The sequence below is a fragment of the Portunus trituberculatus genome, chromosome 34, assembly GCF_017591435.1.
Source record: "Portunus trituberculatus isolate SZX2019 chromosome 34, ASM1759143v1, whole genome shotgun sequence".
NCBI lineage: Eukaryota > Metazoa > Arthropoda > Malacostraca > Decapoda > Portunidae > Portunus > Portunus trituberculatus.
In genome coordinates, this window is record NC_059288.1 from 8,512,488 (window position 1) to 8,532,408 (window position 19,921).

At 43.2% G+C, this 19,921-nt stretch overlaps 1 protein-coding gene across 2 annotated transcripts; it reads left to right on the plus strand.

Annotated features, from left to right (window-relative positions):
• The first annotated feature begins 107 nt into the window (after positions 1–107).
• On the plus strand, positions 108–18,650 carry LOC123512848 (RNA polymerase II-associated protein 1-like). Of its 2 annotated transcripts, XM_045269487.1 has the most exons (12): positions 108–441; positions 687–845; positions 2,250–2,351; positions 3,354–3,496; positions 3,847–4,024; positions 5,204–5,658; positions 6,509–6,671; positions 7,474–7,631; positions 8,004–8,198; positions 13,506–13,612; positions 15,075–15,318; positions 15,593–18,650. In XM_045269487.1, the coding sequence occupies exons 2-12, from the start codon at positions 704–706 to the stop codon at positions 17,753–17,755; spliced, it is 4,050 nt and encodes a 1,349-aa protein (XP_045125422.1). In that variant the 5' UTR covers positions 108–441; positions 687–703; the 3' UTR covers positions 17,756–18,650. The 2 variants fall into 2 exon arrangements, with proteins under 2 accessions (XP_045125422.1, XP_045125423.1); XM_045269488.1 differs by lacking the exons at positions 108–441; positions 687–845 and having other exon boundaries at positions 3,292–3,496.
• Positions 18,651–19,921: the final 1,271 nt, after the last annotated feature.

Sequence of the window (19,921 nt, forward strand, 5' to 3'; positions counted from 1 at the left end):
ACATTGCCAACAAATTTATTTGATAATCTTTTTAATACCAAAACCATGATATGCGTGTCCATCTAACAAGTCAAACGCAAAAGAATTTACATGTATTTATAAGAATCTACATTTTATAGTCCATGGGAATGTTTATTAGAGTTTACTGAAGTGACTGACAAACAGGCGTGTGGCAGCCTGGCACAGTGGCGGTGTTGTGATGCACGCGGATGTGTTGTGGTGGTGACTGGTGATAGTTATTACTGCTGCCAGCTAGCCTTCTGTGAGTCTATGGTGAGGGATGAGCCGTAGAGGTGTAGCAGCTCCTCCGTGCCTGCCAGACTGAGGGTTTAAACAGGCTGCGAATAGTACACGGGCGGTCTTCCTTGGCGGGGAGTGAGTGAGGTGGTGGTGACGCTCCGTGACGGACACTAAGGAACCAGGAGGGACAGCGCCACAGCGGTGAGTAGGTGTTGGTGGGGAGTGGTGTGTTCAGGCGCCACTCCCTCACACTGCCGTCTCGCTGGCGTGGCCTAACGTTTACTCCTTTCGCACCGTTTCTTTTCTCATTACCCAAATTGTTTGCACTTCCCTCTTTGTTTGTTCAGCTTATGTATTTTCAAGCAGATCCATCCCAGCAATGTCCTCCTCATATGTGGTGGTTGTCATCTCACACCTTTCCTTCACTCCTTGTCTTGTATTTCCAGGAAGTGTGTCAAGGAAGATGTTTCAACGGCCGCGTGCAGGGGAGACGGAGGAGGACCTGATGCTGCAGCAGGAGCAGCTGGTGGCCCAGGGCAAGATGCAGCCTTCCGTCAAACTGGTCAGGCCGGACAAGCGCAAGACTGAGGACGGCTCCTTGCCAGGTGTGTCCCTGTGTCCCTCCCTCATCCCTCCCAGGGGGAGATATGCCCCACAAGGATTTTTTTTTTTTTTTTTATCCCCTACAGTTTGCAAAAAAAGCTATTAGAGGCGTGCTTTAGTCAGCTTTTGGTGACGGCACAGTAGTGAGCCACTTGGGCCGGATCCACATGCTGTGTTGGGAACCATGTCATGCTGGGAGGTCATTGAAATTTAAAACAATCAGGTAGGATATGAAAATCTCAATAAACAAATTTTACATAACACTTGAGGCCCCAGCAGCAGTCAGTGGCACAGGGCTGCTGCACTGCCAGCTGTGCAGCCAAACCATGGCTTCAATCTGTGGTCTACTTATGCATTCTGCGATGTAAAGATTTTTGCGGGTTATTAACATAATTTTTCATGCTTAGCAGTCAGAAATGTTTCTTGTATTAGCACTTATTGTAAAACTACTACCAGGCACAATGGAAGTGACTTTGTGGTGAGGTGTGATGGAAGGAATGGGTGTGTCAGGAATGAAGGGAGAGAGAGAGAGAGAGATGTGGAGAAGGAAATGGATCACTAGCCAAGAAAGCAGATTTGGATGAGAAGGAAACAGATCTGTAGCCACACCATTATATGGAGGTGTATTGTATGTAGCTGTCCTCCTACCTCAGGCTGGCTGAAACCACCACTGTGCCCTCCTGTGTGTGGCCAGGCTGTGCTGCTGAGACCTTGGGCTAGACACTGTAGGGACACAGCCTCTCACTCTCACTGTTGCCTCACCATTACACTCTCACTGTTGCCTCACCATCACGCTCTCACTATTGCCTCACCATCACACTCTCAACGTTGCCTCACCATCACACTCTCACTGTTGCCTCACCATCACACTCTCACTGTTGGCTCACTGCCTCACTCTCACTGTTATCTCACCATCACACTCTCTGCCCATATTGCACCAGCACTTCCTTACCTGTCTTACCTGTTAAGTCTTTCACTGTCATTGTTTTCATCCACACACTGCACCACAATGTTGTTATAACTCCTCCAGTGACTTGATATTCCTAGTGGAACTGGCATCTGCTGTGAAATGGGGCTTTTTGCTTAATCGTATTTTTTTAATTTGTTTATTTATTATTTTTTTATTTATACCTTGTGGACTTTTCACAGAAATTTATGGGCTAAAGGAGTTACTTTTTGAGGTACCTCTTATCTCAAAGCCCACCTGCTAAGAAACTGTTGCCCTGAGTGAGGAAGCCCAACCTACACTCGGACCATGGACAGAATTCGAACCCGTGCGCTTGGAGACCCCTCGGACCCCAAAGCACACATGGTTCCACTGTACCATGGCGGCCCTTAGCCAACTTTCCCTTCTTACATAAAAAAACAATTAGATAAATGATTGAACTTTTATTATCTTCCCTCAGAGCCGGCAAGTAGTAACGCCCCAAGATCCAAGTTTGCACAGGACCGTGCCAACAAGAAGAAGAAGGAAAGCATCAAGGACCAGACTGTCTTGGCTGAGAGTGGTGGGTGGATATTAGTATTTTTCTCTCTCTCTCTTTCTCTGTCTCTGTTCTCAAGGCAAAATCTGGCCAAGGGCAACAAAAACGGTGTAACAAAAATTCCCACTAAGTTGCCAGTTCCCAAGCAGGTATGAGAGAGTTAGCCAAAAGAATGGGTAAAATGTCTTGAAATCTCACTCTTTTAATTGACTTCAGGTCATAGGAAGACACAAATTCAGAAATAGGGAAGGAGTTTCAGAATTTACCAGAGAAAGTTGAATGATTAAGAGTACTTGCTAAGTCTTGTATTATATAGGTGGAGAGAGTAAGGGTGAGAGGAGGAAGAAAGTCTTGTGCAGCGAGGCCATGAGAGGAGGGGAGGCATGCAGTTATCAAGGTCAGAACTATTACAGTGACACAGGCTGCCATCTAAGTGGTGTGGGGGTGTGGAGTGGTGTGTACTGGTGGTGACTGGGGAGAGAGGACACTATGAGGCTGAGAACTGGATGTGTTGAGATGTTGTTGCTCATGTCTAAATTTTATACCTGTTTGTATTGCTTGAGATTGTTATTTGTTTGTTTGTTTATTTATTTATTTGTTTATTTATTGTTTAGTGTGTTTTTATTTGTTTTTTATTTTTATTTTAGTTAATTTTCATTTTATTCATTTATTTATTTATTTACTTATTATTATTTTTTAAGAGAAGACATAATGGGTATTACTGGAATAAATATGCATGTAAATATTTAGGAACAGTAAGAATATCAACTGCAGAAATGTGTGTTTTACCTCTGTTAATTACAATAATGTCAATAAATGTTTGTCTTAGGAAAGAAAAAAAACTGCAGAGAGAGAGAGAGAGAGAGAGAGAGAAACACAAATGAACCCCAAACCCCCCAAAAAATACAAAACAACTTTACAAAAACACCTCAAAACACCATTTAAGATAGACTTTTCTTTTAAGGAAGAAAAACTGTATTGGGAGAGAGAGAGAGAGAGATTTAAGTGTCCCTGGTTTCCCACTAGTGCACAGGATACCCAGGGCAGCAGTGTTGGGTCATGTGGTGGAACGAAAGGCAGCCTTGCGTCCCTCAGCCCCCAGCCTGGCCCAATGGTGCCCCCACCCCAGCCCCCATGGCTTCCCTCAGCCCAGCGCCCTCCACACCCTGGTGAGACAAACTGTTCTAAACCTTTCACTGCTATTAAGTCACATTTTTCTTTCATGATGACCAATTTGAGACATCTTTTTTTGCCTGGAAATTACAAACAGCATGGAAAACAGTGCTACATTGAGAACACTTTTGGAAATACTGTACTGCTAATGACTTACAGAGAGGCACAGTGTAGAATGATAGAAGAATGCATTAGTTATTAATTTAAACAACAGGGAAGACTGGAAGCTGGAAATACTGTTAAGCTGAAAGTACTGTTAATAACTCAACAGCAATAAAAGAGGGGGCAAAATAAAGAATAGGAAAACCCAAAACAACAACAACAAAAGAGACACATTTATTTCCAGGCAAATGATGGAACGGAAGACTCGGACAAAGCAGGAGTTAAGGGCAGGGCGAAAAAATCTTTGTACATGAGGGAGTTGGAGCGGCAGGGACTGGTTGGCAGAGGCAGGGATTCCACCACCACCACCACTGCTGTCACTGCCCCACCAGCCACTCCAGACCCCAGCATAGTAGCTCTAGGTGAGTCCTCAGTTTGGTGTGCTAGAGAACCATTAGGAAGTTTTAGAAGCTTTGATAAGTTTGTGGATAAAAATGTTAGATCAAAATATGCAGGATAGAACATAAGATAGTTGGTTTTAGCATGAAATGATAAAAAGAACTAGAACCAGTTTGATTCACAGTGCCTTAGAAAATTTGATAAGTTTGTGGATAAGAATGAGAGATAGAAATAGGCAGAATAGAAAATAAGATAATGGGTTTTAGCTTGAAAAAGAAGAAAAAAGAAAAAAATCGGAAGGATTTGATTCAAAGTGCCTTAGAAAATTAGGTAAGTTTGTGGATAAGAATAAGAGATGGAAATAGGCAGGATAGAAAATAAGGTAATTGGTTTTAGCCTGAAAAAGGTAAAAAAAAACTAGGAAGAATTTGATTCCGAGTGCCTTAGAAGATAAGATAAATTTGTGGAAGGGAATGATGGATGGAAATTGACAAGATAGAACATGAAATAATGCATTTTAGCTTGAAAAGGGTAAAAAAAAAAAAACTATGAATGATTTGATTCAGAGTTCTTTAGAAAATAAGATAAGTTTGTGAATGGGAATGAGAGATGAAAATAGATGAGATAGAACATGAAATAATGGATCTTAGCCTGAAACAAAAAAAAAAAACTAGGAATTATTTGGTTCAGAGTGTAAGATGAGTGGAATGGACTCAGTATTCAGAGTGTTGGTGGTGACTCATTAGGGAGCTTTAATAGGTTAGACAAAAGTATGGATGGGGATGATAGGAGGAAATAGATAGGTGTGTTTCATGCAAGGACTGCCACGTGTAGGCTGGAGGGCTCCCTGTATCACTTTATTGCACTAATTCCTTCTTATCTTTTTGTGAACTAGCTGAACTAAAGAATCACTCAAAGGTTAGGTTAATTCTCTCTCTCTCTCTCTCTCTCTCTCTCTCTCTCTCTCTCTCTCTCTCTCTCTCTCTCTCTCTCTCTCTCTCTCTCTCTCTCTCTCTCTCTCTCTCTCTCTCTCTCTCTCCCCCCTCCCCCAGTCACCCTTAGGCAGCAGTGACATTCCTCTCCCTTTCAAACCACTAGCTGAACTAAAAGAAGAAAATAAAAAATAACTCAAGAAGGTTATGTTAATTTTCTCACACACACTGTCTCACTCACTCCCCCCCCTCCTCTTCTCTCTCCACCAGGCAGCAGCAGCGTCATCATTCGAGGGGACGGCGTGTTGAAGGAAAAATCAGAGGTGGACAAAATTCATCAGGAGAACTTAAGCCGTCTGTCTGCCATGACTCACCAGGAACGCATGAGGGAGAGGGAGGAGCTTCTGTCTTGCCTGTCGGAGGAGCAGATCGCCTTCCTCCGCTCCCTCAGGCAAGGCAGGAGGAGGCAGGGCACAGGGGGCGATGAGGCAGAGGCAGAGGCAGGGGCAGGGGCAGGACGTGAAGTGACACCTATGGAATGTTCTGAGGTGCAGGGAATGAATGTAAAGGAAGAAGGGATTGGTGGTGAGACAGAAGGGAATGAAGATGGTGAATTTGAGAGAGCAGCTGCAAGAACAGAAGAAAAGGAGGAGAAAGATAACGCAGCATCTTCCGACTTGCCCATACCACCGAAGGAAGCTGAGAAATGGGTGCACATGGACAAGGTAAGGGGTTGAAATGGGTGTTTATCTTATTTTTTATTTTATTTTATTTTATTTTTTTATTTATTTTTTTTTTAAGAGGGAAAAACTGGACAAGGATAACAGAAAGAGTTTAAAAAAGGCTCACTTAGTTGCCAGTCCCCATGCAGGTTGTACTGTGTTGCTTGTGTCGTGTTTGAGTTCTTCATTGGTAGCTTGCAGTGTTCCAATACTTTAGTCAGCAGTGGTCATTAGTTCAAGGTTAGATTAGGTTAGGTTAGGTTAGGTGTGCTTTAAACCTTTCTATAAGTTTACTCTCTCTCTCTCTCTCTCTCTCTCTCTCTCTCTCTCTCTCTCTCTCTCTCTCTCTCTCTCTCTCTCTCTCTCTCTCTCTCTCTCTCTCTCTCTCTCATCTTGTCAATATTTCAGTCTAAGATGAAGCTGAATTGAATTATGTTGTTTTCTTTCCCTTACCCCCTCTCCACCTCTCCACTTCTTTCTTCTCTCTCATCCTACAGTTCTCTTTCCTTTACCCATTCATCACTCTCTCCACTCTCTCTTCTTTCTCCTCTCTCTCCCCTTGCAGTTCTCTTCCCCTTATTCTTTCATCACTCTCTCCACTCTCCTAGCTTCTCCACCTCTCCCTCTCTCCACACTTCCACCTCTCCACCTCTCTTCTTTCTCTCACTTCTTGTCCACATTTCAGTTTGAGATGGAGAAGTTAATGAATTACCTAGTTTTCTCTCCCTTACCCTTCCATCACTCTCTCCATTTCTCTTCACTGTCCCACCTTACAGTTCTCTTTTCCATTCTTTTTCATCACTCTCTCCACCTCTCCATCTCTCCTTTCTCTCACCTCTTGTCTGTGTTTCAGGTTGAGATGGAGAAGCTGCAGTGGATGACCTCCATGCCGCCGCCAAGACCACTCCAGGACAACGAGGGCTTTGTGGCAAGGTTTGACTTCAAGGGTGACATCCTCCCATACTCTGCAGACATCTCCTACCGCCAGGCACTGCATCACCACGGGGAGGAGCCAGGTGTGTGTGTGTGTGTGTGTGTTATTTTTTACCACAGTCGCCTGCTGGTCACCTAGCCAGCCTTTTCCCTACGGAAAGAGCTCATACTGACCGATCTTCAGGTAAGACTGAGACCACAACTCAACTCCACACACCGGGAAAGCGAGACCGCAACCCCTCGAGTTACATCCTGCACGTACTTGCTGCTCGGTGAAGAGGGGCTACACATTAAAAAGGCTTGCCACTTTACCTCACTGCACACGGGACTTGAACCCGGGCGCTCTTGGTTCTGAGCCAAGTGTACACTATGTGGTGTGTGTAAATTCAATTCACTCGCCTGCTGGTCACCCAGCCAGTTTTCCCCATTACTGAGCGAGCTCAGAGCTCATAGACCGATCTTCGGGTAGGACTGAGACCACAACACACTCCACACACCGGGAAAGCGAGGCCACAACCACTCCAGTTACATCCCGTACCTATTTACTGCTAGATGAACAGGGGCCATTCAGCTTGCCCATTTGCCTCGCCGCCCCGGGACTCGAACCCAGGCCTCTCAATTGTGAGTTGAACGTGCTAACCACTACACTACGGTGTGTGTGTGTATGTGTGTGTGATTTAGTTAGTGAGTATGTGAGTGAGAGAGAGAAAGAGAGCAGGGGGTGAAAAGACAAAGGAAGGAAGGAAGGAATAAAGAATGATTCTGAGGAGAGGGAGAGAAAGAGAGAGAGAGAGCCAGCCTTGTTAATTTATAGTACAAAACAGCAACATAGCCTCCTTTTTTAATTACTCTTTATCTTAACCTCACTCTCCCCACTCCTCCAAGGTCGGCCCGGCTACTCTCTGGATGAGATCTTTGTAATGGTGCGGTCACAAGTCCTGCAGCAGCGTCACCAGGGCCTCCAGATGCTGGCCAATATTTTCCGCAACGCCAAGGAGGGACTCTATGATCGGTGCACCAACCCTCCTCTCATACAGCTGGCGGTAAGACACACACACACACACACACACACACACACACACACACACACACACACACACACACACACACACACACACACACACACAGAGGCAGAGATATATACATGACTCTCTCTCTCTCTCTCTCTCTCTCTCTCTCTCTCTCTCTCTCTCTCTCTCTCTCTCTCTCTCTCTCTCTCTCTCTCTCTCTCTCTCTCTCTCTTTCTTTCTTTCTTTCTTTCTTTCTTTCTTTCTTTCTACTACAACTACTACTACTACTACTACTACTACTACTACTACTACTACTACTACTACTACTACTACTACTACTACTACTACTACTACTACTACTACTACTACTGCTACCACTACCACCACTACCACCTCCCCCGGCAGATAGAGGCAGGTGTTGTGCTGCTGCTGAGGTTTGCGCTGGATGACCCGTCTCACCTGGTGTACCGGGAGGCAGTGAGGGGCCTGCATCACCTGGTGGCCAGCGACCCTGATGAGCTGTGCCTGGCCCTCGCACACCCCTGGACTCCTGGTGGCCTGGAGCCGGGGGTGGCCAGCGAGGTGCATGCCAGTGATAAGGTGTGTGTGTGTATTTACCTAGTTGTAGTTTTACAGGGCCTGGGCTTTATACTCGTGTGGCCCCATCTCCATATCTACACTTATCCAATCTTACTTTAAAAGTACACTCAACCCTCGATTTGCCGGACCTCCATTTGCCGGATTTCGGATTTGCCGGACAAGAGTCTGTGGAAAAAAAAAAAAAAAAAAAAAAAAAAAGTCCGGGACAAGTCGATTTCAAACTACCGCGCCAGACAAAGTTCGCAAATCGGGCACTATAGATGGCAGCGCGGGCGGACATACACGTCTAGTACTGGACTGTAAACAAGTCTGCCGCGTCACACGAGTGTTGTGCTACCATCAATATATCTACAGTAAGGTAAATGCTAATAAAAAACAGTACAGATGTGTGTCGGCGGCATTGGCATGTGTTACGGCCCCACGTGGTGAGATGATGATGATGATGATGATGATGGTCGTCGGAGGTTTTGCCTTTGCCTCGGCACCTCCTGTTACTTCTATTCTTCCTGATCCTGCCTTTCTTTTATTTTTCTTTCTCTTGTCTTCCACATCTGGTGCAAAGTCTCTTTCTTCTCCTCAGTTTTGTTTTTCTGAACAAAAAACGTCTGATTTATTTTCCAACTTCCTGGTACAGCTGGTGCAGGTGCCGAAATGTCGTTAAAGACAACACTATGTTCCCACCGGAAATTTTTGCCGTTAAACACGGGATTCCGGTAAATCGCGTGCCGTTAAAGCGGGGTTCAACCTGTATAGGGTAAAGTCCGGCAAGGGGGTAGACCCCCGGACATTTTCCATTGCCGGACATTTGCCATTCCCGGACAAGCCTTCCCCCCTTTTAGTCCGGCAAATCGAGGGTTGAGTGTATGCACACTCGTTGCAGATATTACTTCTTCATTTAAACTGTTCCGCGTCTCAATACATCTTTGCGGGAAACTATATTTTTTAACATCTCTCAGACATCTTCCTTTTCTCAGCTTTTTACTATGCGATCTTGTGCTTCGGATGTCATATGCTTCTCTCAGGATCAGTTTCTCATTATCCACTTGGTCCATTCCGTTGATCAATTTATAAACTTGTATCAGGTCTCTCTCCCTTCTTTGTTCCAGGGTTGGTAGATCCATAGCCTTTAGTCTCTCCTCATATGTCATCCCTTCAAATTCTGGAACCATTCTTGTAGCCATTTTTTGTAGTCTCTCCAATTTCCTTATGTGTTTCTTTTTATGAGGGGTCCACACTACTCCTGCATATTCCAATCTGGGTCTTATTATAGTACTTATCAATTTCTTCATCATTTCTTTGTCCATGTAGTGAAATGCTACTCCAATATTCCTTAGCAAATTATATGTTTCTCTAAAATTCTATCAATATGGCTTACTGGTTGATTGTTTTCTTCCATCGTCACTCCTAAGTCCTTTTCCTTTTTACTTTCTCCAGTTCTACTCCATCTCCCATCTTATAGATTCCCACAGGTCGTCTTTCACTCTTTCCCATTTCCATGACATGGCTTTTGTTCACATTGAATTCCATTTCCCACTTTTACTCCATTCCCAGATCTTATTTAGGTCTTCTTGCAGTATTTCACAATCCTCTTTTGCTTTATAACTCTGCACAGTTTCGTATCATCTGCAAACAGATTTATGTAGCTGTTCACTCCTTCTGGCATGTCGTTAATATAAATGAGGAAAAGTATTGGTGCCAATACTGACCCCTGTGGCACTCCGCTTTCTACTGCTCTCCACTTGGACTTCATATCTTTAACTACTGTCCTTATTTCTCTCCCCCTCAAATAATTTTCTATCCATCTCAATGTGCTTCCTTTTAAGCCACCCTTCTCCTCTAACTTCCATAGTAATCTTGCATGTGGCACTTTGTCAAACGCCTTTTTTAAATCCAAATAAATACAGTCAACCCATCCTCTCTCTCTTGTACTCTATCAACTATTCTAGAATAGAAACTCAATAAATTAGTTACACAAGACCGTCTTTTCTAAAACCAAATTGGCTATTTGATATTAATTTGTTGTCTTCAAGGAACTCGATCCATTGTTTCTTTATTATTCTTTCACACATCTTGCATATTACACTAGTTAGTGATACCGGTCTGTAATTTAAAGGTTCTTCCTTCCTTCCGCTCTTATATATGGGAACCACCTCAGCTCTTTTCCATTCTACTGGTACTGTTCCATTTTCTATTGAGCATTTTATGATGTTGTATATAGGACTTGCTAGTTCTTCCCTACATTCTTTCAGTATTCTGCCTGAGACTTCATCTGGTCCCATTGCCTTCTCTTCATCCAGTTCCTTCATTAACTCTTTTATTTCAAGCTTGGTTACTTTAATCTCTTTCATATAGATTGTCTCTATTACCCTGTGGCCTTTCAAATTTGGATTCCTTAGTAAAGACCTCCTGGAATTTATTATTTAATAGTTCTGCCATACTTTTTGGGTCTTCCACCATCCCGTTCTCTCCTTTTAACCTTTCTATTGTTTCTCTTTGCCTAATTTTTCCATTTATGAATCTGTAGAACAATTTTGGTTGCTCCTTACATTTTTCGACAATGTCCTTTTCAAAGTTCTTTTCCTCTTCCTTCCTCACCTTAACATATTCATTTCTTGCTGCCTTGAAGTTTTCCTTATTTGCTGGATTTCTATTTCTCCTCCACCTTTTCCATGCTCCATCTTTTTTCTCCTTTGCCCTAGCACACCTTGCATTAAACCAATCTATATTTCGGGACATATTCCCTGACTCCTGTTTTGTATATTTCCAAAAATAAGTTACTTCTCTTGCATCGTCTCTGAGTTTTCCATCTCCCAGTTTACGTTTTAGAAATAGTTCTTGAGATTCTCAATATCGGCCTTTCTGTAATTTAATCAGTCTCCTTTGTATGAATTGTCTCTATTTTCCTTTCCCTCTTCTATATCTATTTCTAATATTACATGGTCACTCTTTCCCAATGGGCACTTATATCTTATATCATCATTCATTTGTATACCCCCTTGTAAAAACTAGGTCCAATCTCACCGGCTCGTCATTTCCTCTGAATCTTGTGCATTCCTTTACTCTCTGGTCCATCATATTGTCTATCATTAGGTTCAAGAATCTTTCTCCCCAGGCTTCTTCCCCCATACCACTTTCATAATTTTCCCAGTCCACTTCTTTACAGTTGAAATCTCCTACTAATATCACTTTTTTCCTTTCTTTAACAATTCTCGTTAGACTCCTTATTGTGTCATCTATCATGTCTTTATATTCTTGATTGGTCCATGAATTTGTTTTTGGTGGCACATATGTTACAATGATTGTTAACTCTTTTTTATTAATATGCATCTTAACATACAATACTTCTGCTTTTCCTTCCCACATTCCACTTGGTTTATCACTATCTCCTTCCTTAACATTATCATGACTCCTCCTCCTCCTTTACCCACTCTGTCTCTTCTCCATACATTATACCTATTATCCAAGTCTATTTTGATTGCCTCATTTAGTTTTGTTTCAGCCAGGCATACAATATCCAGATTTTCTTTCTTTATGTAATCTCTTAATTCTAATTTACTTGATAAAACACCGTCTATGTTCGTATACATCATTTTTAGTCTTTTGCCTTTATCATTTTTAGTTAAACTTGTTCCACTTTTTTCTCTTCCTTCTCGTTTAAATACCATTTCCTTATCCTGTCCCCTAGAATTCTCCAAAAAATGCCTTTTTTTTCCTCTTCTGACCTTTCATTATTTTTTCCTTACTGCTGCTGCCAGTTCATTGTATCTCTTCCTTTCTTCCTCATTTCTATTTTTCTTTATATAGATATCCTTGCAGCCTTCTGTTTCTCTAAGTTTTGTTGTTCTATATAATATTTCTTCTGTTGCTGCTTGTGATTTTAGTAGTATTTTAATTGGTCTCGTTTTTCCTTCTTGATATGGTCCCATTCTGTTTATTTCTTCTACTTCCTCTTCCAAGTTCTGCCTATCTTCATCGTTTAGATTCTTCAGTAGGTCTTTGACTGATTTCATTTCTTCTTTTTCTCTTTTTGGTCTATATTTTATATTTTTTTCTTTTATTCCAAATACGACTAGCTACACTCTTCTTTTTCTCTGCAATTTCTCTAACTAGATTTTCTTTTGTCTTGAGGACTCCTATAATTTTGTTTGTCATATTTTCTTCTTTTTCTTTAAGTTGTTCTTGAATCACCTCCTGAAAATCAGCCTTATCTTTCTTATCTTGGACTCTCCATGCTTGTACTTCTTTTTTAATCACGTTCTGTACTCTTTCCTCTTCCTTGTTTACTAGATCTTTCAGCCTCTCTTTTTCTGTGTGTGTGTGTGTGGCTAATAGTTATTTTTTGTCATGCATCTAGAGATTTTATTCTGAAATGCTTTGCTCTCACTATCAATGGTTTCCAAAGGCTCCAGTTGAAGATATTCGTGTATTTAAGAGTATTGTTATGGTTCTGGTGATGGATTGGCAAGATTTCTGGTTTATTAAAAGGAGAAACTGTCTTGAAAACCCAGCTGGCCGGAGTTTCATGGAGCAGTAGATAGAGTGATAGTCTTGGAAACTGAAGTGTGGGATGTGTAGGTTCAAATCTCACTTAAACTTAAAGAATATATGGGAAAATCATATTTAGCTTATTTTTATCTTTAAGGGATTCAAGCACAGTTTTATAGCCATTTGTGTAATTCATCTCGGTTGCCTACTGGTCACCCAGCCAGTCTTCCCCATTATGGAGCGAGCTCAGAGCTCATAGACCGATCTTCGGGTAGGACTGAGACCACGTCACACACAACACACACCAGGAAAGTGAGGCCACAACCCCTGGAGTTACATCCCATACCTATTTACTGCTAGGTGAACAGGGGCCACACATTAAGAGGCTTGCCCATTTGCCTTGCCGCTTCCCAGGACTCGAACCCAGCCCTCTCGATTGTGAGTCAAGTGTGCTAACCACTACACTACATAGTGTTTGGCAATAATAATATGACCAACATTATATATATCCAAAATCAATCAGTTTGACTCACCAAACATGCTTCAAACACTATCTATGTATCTATCTACCTATCTATTTATGTTACCTACCTACCTACCTGCCTATCTATCTATATCTATCTGTCTATCTATCTTTTGATCTATCTATCTAACTATCTTTTGATCTCTCTATCTATCTATATATCTATCTATCTATCTATCTATCTAATTATCTGTCTATCTATATATCTATTTATCTAACTATCTACCTACCTACCTATCTACCTATCTGTCTACTTACCTATCCACCTGTGTGGCTGAAGTGTGTGCCTGGTCCCACAGACCCGACAGGAGCTGGACAAGGAAGAGCAGGATCTTCGAGACCATGAGGTGATTAAGCTGGATGTTGTTCGTGCCCTCGTCAGGATGGACACCCTCGTCAGGCTCAGGTGAGTGGTGGTGGTAACAGGCAGGTGTGTTAGGTGGGTCTTGAGTTAGATTAGAGTTAGGCTTGTATTCAGAAATGCTTTGCTCTCTCATCTTGACTATTTTCCAAGGCCACAGAGATGGTTAGCCAGGTTCTCAAGTGTGTTTTTCCTTATAGTAATGTAGAAATGTTGTTAAGCTGTCACCAGAACTGTATAAAAAACACTTGAAAATGTGTAACTTTAACTAGAGTCTTTTAAGTAGTGGAGATACGAGACAGAAGCATTCCAAAGTAGGTTCAAGGAGTGATTAAGATTGCAGTAAAGAAGAAAGGGTTATATACTCACATGGGGTTTTGTTGCCATGATTGATTAACCTTACTATTACTTACTGGTGTCTATTGATGTCATATTTTGCCTTTCACTCATCCAGTTCCCTTCATTCATAATTCCAGAGTGCACTGATCTTCCTGTACCAAATAAGTAGTCATAATGGTGTTTTACTATGATTGATTTACCTTACTATTACTTCTTGATGCCTATTGATGTCATATCTTGCCTTTCACTCATTCAATTCCCTTCATTCATAACTCCTGAGTGCACTGATAAAAAGATATTCATAATTAAACCTTCATTGAGTAAACAAACTTAACTTAACTTAACACAACTTAACCCATTGACTGCTATTTTGTACATCTTTCTGTAATCACTTTGAGACATGCTTACTTGCTCTACAGCCACCTCCAGTCTTTAAACTAAGTAGAAATTGCAGTCTATTATTTTCTATTTCCTTCTTACTTGTTGATGCTTGTAAAGATTTCATGCATTACTTCTGGTGCTGGTAATTACTTTGTGTTGCATTGAAAGGGTTAACAGAGTCACACTTTGTCTTTCTTTTATCTACTTCATTCTAGCATAAAAAAAAAAAAGTCACCATTAAACCTTCAGTAAGTAGGTAAACAAACATGTAGCTAACTTATTACAGCCACTTCTTCTCTTTCCTTATCCACTTCTTTCTTCTGTGGCTTTCTAATGTCCAGAATTGACATGATTAAACCTCTTCTATGCATCCAGAAATTATCACCATTAAGCCTTCACTAGTTGGGTAAATAAGCATCTAGGAAACTCAGTTGTTGGTGTTCTCTTACCCACGTCGTTCTTAGCTGCAATGACTTTCTAACTGACAAATACATGATAATCATACATTTAGTAATTAAGCAAATTTATCAAGAACGTAAACAAACTTCTTGATAAGTGTCAATGTTTGTTTTTTCTTATCCTTATAATTCTTATTTACAATGATTTCCTAATTTTCAAAATTGTCGTGATCTTTCTTCCTTTTACTCAAATCTTCATTCCTGAACAAGCATCTGTGTAAACTAATAGTCATGTCTTATCTTTCCCTGATTTACTTCATTCTTCCCTGCAGTGATTTCCTAATGTTCAAAATTGTCAAACATCTAAAACAAAATATACACGTTTCCAGATACTTGCTGGAGAAGGTGCGGCCCGAAGCACAAACCGTCATTGACATCCTGGCCATCCTGACCCGTGTGGCCAGACACTCCCTCACAGCAGCGTGGAGTCTGGCATCCACCCCAAGGCTCCTCTCCGTCATCCTGGACTCCTTCCTTCCCCACAATGTGTCATCACTTCTCACCGGCGCCTCCGTTGCCTCCATGTCCTCTGTGTACGGTGTGCCCCTCAGACACGCCCTCCACCTGCTGCGGGTCAGTCTGTGTGTGTGTGTGTGTGTGTGTGTGTGTGTGTGTGTGTGTTACCATATGAAAGATTTTCTGAGTGTATTTTGGTATTTGTGTATTTTTCTACCTGAGGTGCTCAGAATTTTTTGTACAATTTTATTGCATCTATCTTTATATGGAAGTTGTACAACAATTGGTCTGTGAGTTTTCTTCAAACTTTACTTTGCTTATAATGTTGAGATCATGTTGTATTGTGTTGTGTAGAGGTGTTGTGTCAGCATTGTGTGCCGTCTTTCCCCAGGTGTTGGCTGGCAAGGGACGGCAGTTGGCAGCACTGCTGGTAAACACGTACCAGGTGATGGACAGGCTGGTGGTGTACGTGTCCCTGGAGCCCAGTGAGGTCAGTCTGCCGCTGCAGGAGGCACTCATGCTGAGCCAGGAAGCGTACTCCCTTTGGTCCGTCCTGCTGACCTATGGACTTAGCAAGCCAGTGGAGGCAGTGGCCAGCTTCTACCCAATGTTTGTGCGGCAGCTGGTGTTCTACCGGGACAAGGTGTCGCTCAACCAGGACCAGGACAACAACAAGTTCAACTATGACGTCGGCGCACAGATGGTGGCAGCACTGGGCCGGGCCGTGGAGGTGGCCGCCACTCACTCCCTGCTGGAGGCGCGGGCCAGGTTGAACCAGGGCACGGTGGCTGAGGCTGACGGCAAGATGGTGGTCCTGCCGCCACCGCCACTCACCTGGGCACACCTGCAGGACCTGCCACACCTGGTGGAGACCTGCCTGGCCAAGTGGCTGTCACAACTGGCGCGGGACGATTGCCGCCCGACCTTCTCTGGCCTGAGGCTCGTTGGCAGCTGCTGCACATTCCTTACAGCGTACTACTCCCGCTGGAAGGATCAAACCTCTTACAGTCACCAGGAGTGTCTGGCCAGAACTGAAAATTTGTACAACACCATCATCTCACCGTTCATCAGCTCCCCTGCCTTCATGCAGCTGCTGGCTGTACTGCCCGCCCACTCCTCCCTGTGCAGCGGCCTGCAGCCCGGCACATCCCGGGACCCCATCAACCTGGGCTCTCTGGGCTGCGTCACCCTGGGAGGGACAGTGGTGCCCCTCATCCAGTCATCCTCGCCCTTTCCCCTGCTGTTGCCCTTCAGTAGCTTGCTCCTCACCCTGAACACCCTGCACCCTGCCCTCATACACCCCACACCAGACAGACTGCTGGAGTCTGAGCAGGTTGCCACATACCTGGAGAAGATGTGTGTGTCCCCACGCCGCCTTGCACCTCACTGGCTGACCCGTGCTGAGGTGTACTTCCTGGCCAACACTCTGCAGCTGGCTGGCACTTCAGCAAGCGTTGGCAGTGCAAGGAAGGTGTTGTTCCATGAAGCAGCTCTGTCTCTCCTGCCGTGCATCCATAAAGGTGATGAACATCTGCTCAAGGAACTCCTCACCAAGGTGATATGTGTGCCTGAGTTCACCTGTGACCTTGCTGAGGTGGCTCGAGGGATTGGTGACATGAGCCTGAGTGACTATGAGCCCCTCAGGTCCCCAGCCCTCCACCAGCCAGCCCTCACTGCCTCCCAGATGACCTCCAGCGTGTTCCAGTCCCTGACCTCCATTGGGAGTGAACTCGCTGCTGCTCTGGTGACCAAGAAGGAGGTGGTAGCCAGTTCAGTCCTAGCGGGCCGGGTACCCTTTGCCACAAACAGCATCACTATCAGCCATGTGGAAGATCCCCTCATCCTGGACCAGTTCTGGCCGCTCACGCCCCTCAAGTATGCCTTCAAGGACAGGTGGGTGCCCTGCAAGGAAGGGGAAGGCACCCAATCCAAGCCTGAGGACATCCTGACGGTGACACGCTGCCTTCAGATGGCCTACATGGGTCTGAAGCACCGGTCACGTATCTTGCTTCCTCCGTCAGCTGCCTCTCACTCCTCCTGGCTGCAGCACCTTTCTCTGGCCTTCCTGTCTGCTAGTGACCTTTTCCTTGACCCAACCATTAGCTCCTACCTGCAGGGATGTGTGGTGGAGCTGCTGGGGAAAGGAGGTTATGCCAAGATGACGCTGCAGCAGCCCATCGAAGGCTTCTCCTCCACGTCTGACTGGTACCGCAACCTGGTGGATCAGTACCAGGCTGTCTCCTACGGCGACTCCACCTTTGCCCTGTTTCTCATTGTGCCCCTGCAGCAGCATTGCCCCAAGGAGTTCCGCACTACACTTTGGGGAGATGCGTGTGATGCTCTCCAGTTCCTGTACCTTAGTCCAGAACAGGTGAGGCGGTTCATCCCATTGGAACAGTTCCTGGAACCACCTGAGGAGGATGAGGGTCTCATCACCAGGTACCGTGCAGCAGTCGGTACCGGCACCATCACTGCCAAGAGGAATCCATTGGTGCACACCATCGCAGAGCACCACGCACGGCTCTTCCTTAGCCATGCCGTCGAGACCAGATGAGGCTGCCAGCACCTTCCATGATGGCTGACACTCACACATTCATCACCGCCTCAGCATTCCTAGGGTCGTTACTTGCAGTGCTTCCTGCTGCACGTACAGGGACTGCTACGTGTCGGCCAGAGGGCTTCTTGTAGCTTCCCTTGTTTTATTATGTTCTATTTCCGTTTCACTTTACTCTCCTCTCACTGTTTGCATTTTATTTATTTGTTTATTATTTCTATATTTATTTATTCAGCATTTTTTGTAAAGGTGTAAATGGTAACACATAAGTCAACATTGGGGGCACTTCTGTCTTAATGACTCATTGTGACACTTGTTATGTAGAGGGCAGGTGTGAGGCAGCACGGGGACGTAATTGTTCAGGGGGGAAGCACAACTTACCGCTTGTCCTCCTGTGATCCATGATGACCTGCTCTGCCTGTGTCATAGAGGTGGTGACCCTAGATACTCCAGGCAAGGAATATTGTAAGTCTCTCTCTCTCTCTCTCTCTCTCTCTCTCTCTCTCTCTCTCTCTCTCTCTCTCTCTCTCTCTCTCTCTCTCTCTCTCTCTCTCTCTCTCTCTCTCTCTCTCTCTCTCTCTCTCTCTCTCTCTCTCTCTCTCTCTCTCTCTCTCTCTCTCTCTCTCTCTCTCTCTCTCTCTCTCTGAGCTGCATGACTCCACAAAGAAGCAACTTTATCAATTCCTACATTTTTTTTTTTTTTTTTTTTTTCCAGTGTTGAAACAAGGATGATGTACAAGACACCACTATGGAAGCTTTGTACAGGGATCATCATGTCTGCTGGTCTCTTGTGGCTTACTTGTGTTGTATGTGTGTACTAACTAGTGGTGCTGCTGAAGGAGAGAGTGCTTCCTGTGATAAATCTATATACTGCACATAAAGCTCTGAGTACAAGTATTTTATCTCATATTTCCTATAACTGAAAGGCAGGAGTTCAGGTTTGCATTATATAGTGTTCAAATTGTTCTCTTTACTATGCTTTGTTTGACGTTCTTTGATGAGCATATATCTTTTAATATGTACAGATATTTTATCTCGACTAAAAGGCAACAAAGAATCTGTGTTCTCTCCATAATGACTTGGACCAAGAATTCTTTAGAATGCGGAAACAGTATCACTGACTGACTTGCTTATTAGAAAAAAAATAACAGGTAATGATAAATTATATATATATTTAATAGTAATCATCATCCACAGCAGTGGTTACTTAAAAAAAATCCATTATTTTTTAATTACCCATCTTTAGGAACTTTTTTTTCAAAAGGGGATGTAGATTAATGCTTGAGTTCTCATAGATGTATTTCTCTAATAATGATGCACTGTAAAAAAAACTTTCGAAATTATCGCAAATCTTAAATTCTTTAAATTCCATAATTGTCAGTACAGCCTGTCAGATCACTGAAAACACAATAACGCCACTACAATTTGTCAAACCATCATTAGAATCACGAATACTACACCCTTGAAAACTACAATAACCCCACCATAACTTGTCAAACCATCACTTGAATCACGAATATAAACCATAATCTGTCAAACTATCAATTGAATCTCGAATATAAATCTTGGAAACCCCAATAACTCCACAACAACCTGTCAAACCATTACCAAAATCACGAATATAAACCTCGAAAACCACAATAATTCCACCAAAACCTAAAAAAAACACTAAAATCAATAATACACCATTAAAAATCACAACTCTACCATAATTTGTCAAGCCATCACTAGAATCACGAATATAACTTGAAAAGCCCAATAACTCCCACTACAACTTGCCAAGCCATCACTTGAATCACGAATACACTCTTGAAAACCCCAATAACATCCAGTAAAACCCATCAAAGCATCATCAGATAAAAAAAAAAAAAAAAAAAAACTTAAAAACCCCAAATTACTTCCACCACAATTTGTCAAACCATCACCAAACTCACGAGTAAATCTGAAAACCAAAAACTTCCACCACAACCTGTCAAACCATTACCAAAATCACAAATATTGAAATACATCCTTGAAAACCTCAATAACCTCCACCAAAACCTATCAAACTATCACTAAAATAAAAATAAAAAAATACACCCTTGAAAACCCTAAATAACCTTTATGAGACAGAGAAAAAAAGAAGAAAATATTAAATCTCAGAAGGGCGACATGGCCTGATGGAGC

What these genes read in the sequence shown, in the direction of transcription:
- LOC123512848 (XM_045269487.1), top strand. Translation starts at nt 704, where the DNA reads ATGTTTCAACGGCCGCGTGCAGGGGAGACGGAGGAGGACCTGATGCTG. An exon ending in CCCCAGCATAGTAGCTCTAG is followed by an intron (nt 4,025 to 5,203) that starts GTGAGTCCTCAG and finishes TCTCTCCACCAG; the next exon opens with GCAGCAGCAGCGTCATCATT. An exon ending in GACACCCTCGTCAGGCTCAG is followed by an intron (nt 13,613 to 15,074) that starts GTGAGTGGTGGT and finishes ACACGTTTCCAG; the next exon opens with ATACTTGCTGGAGAAGGTGC.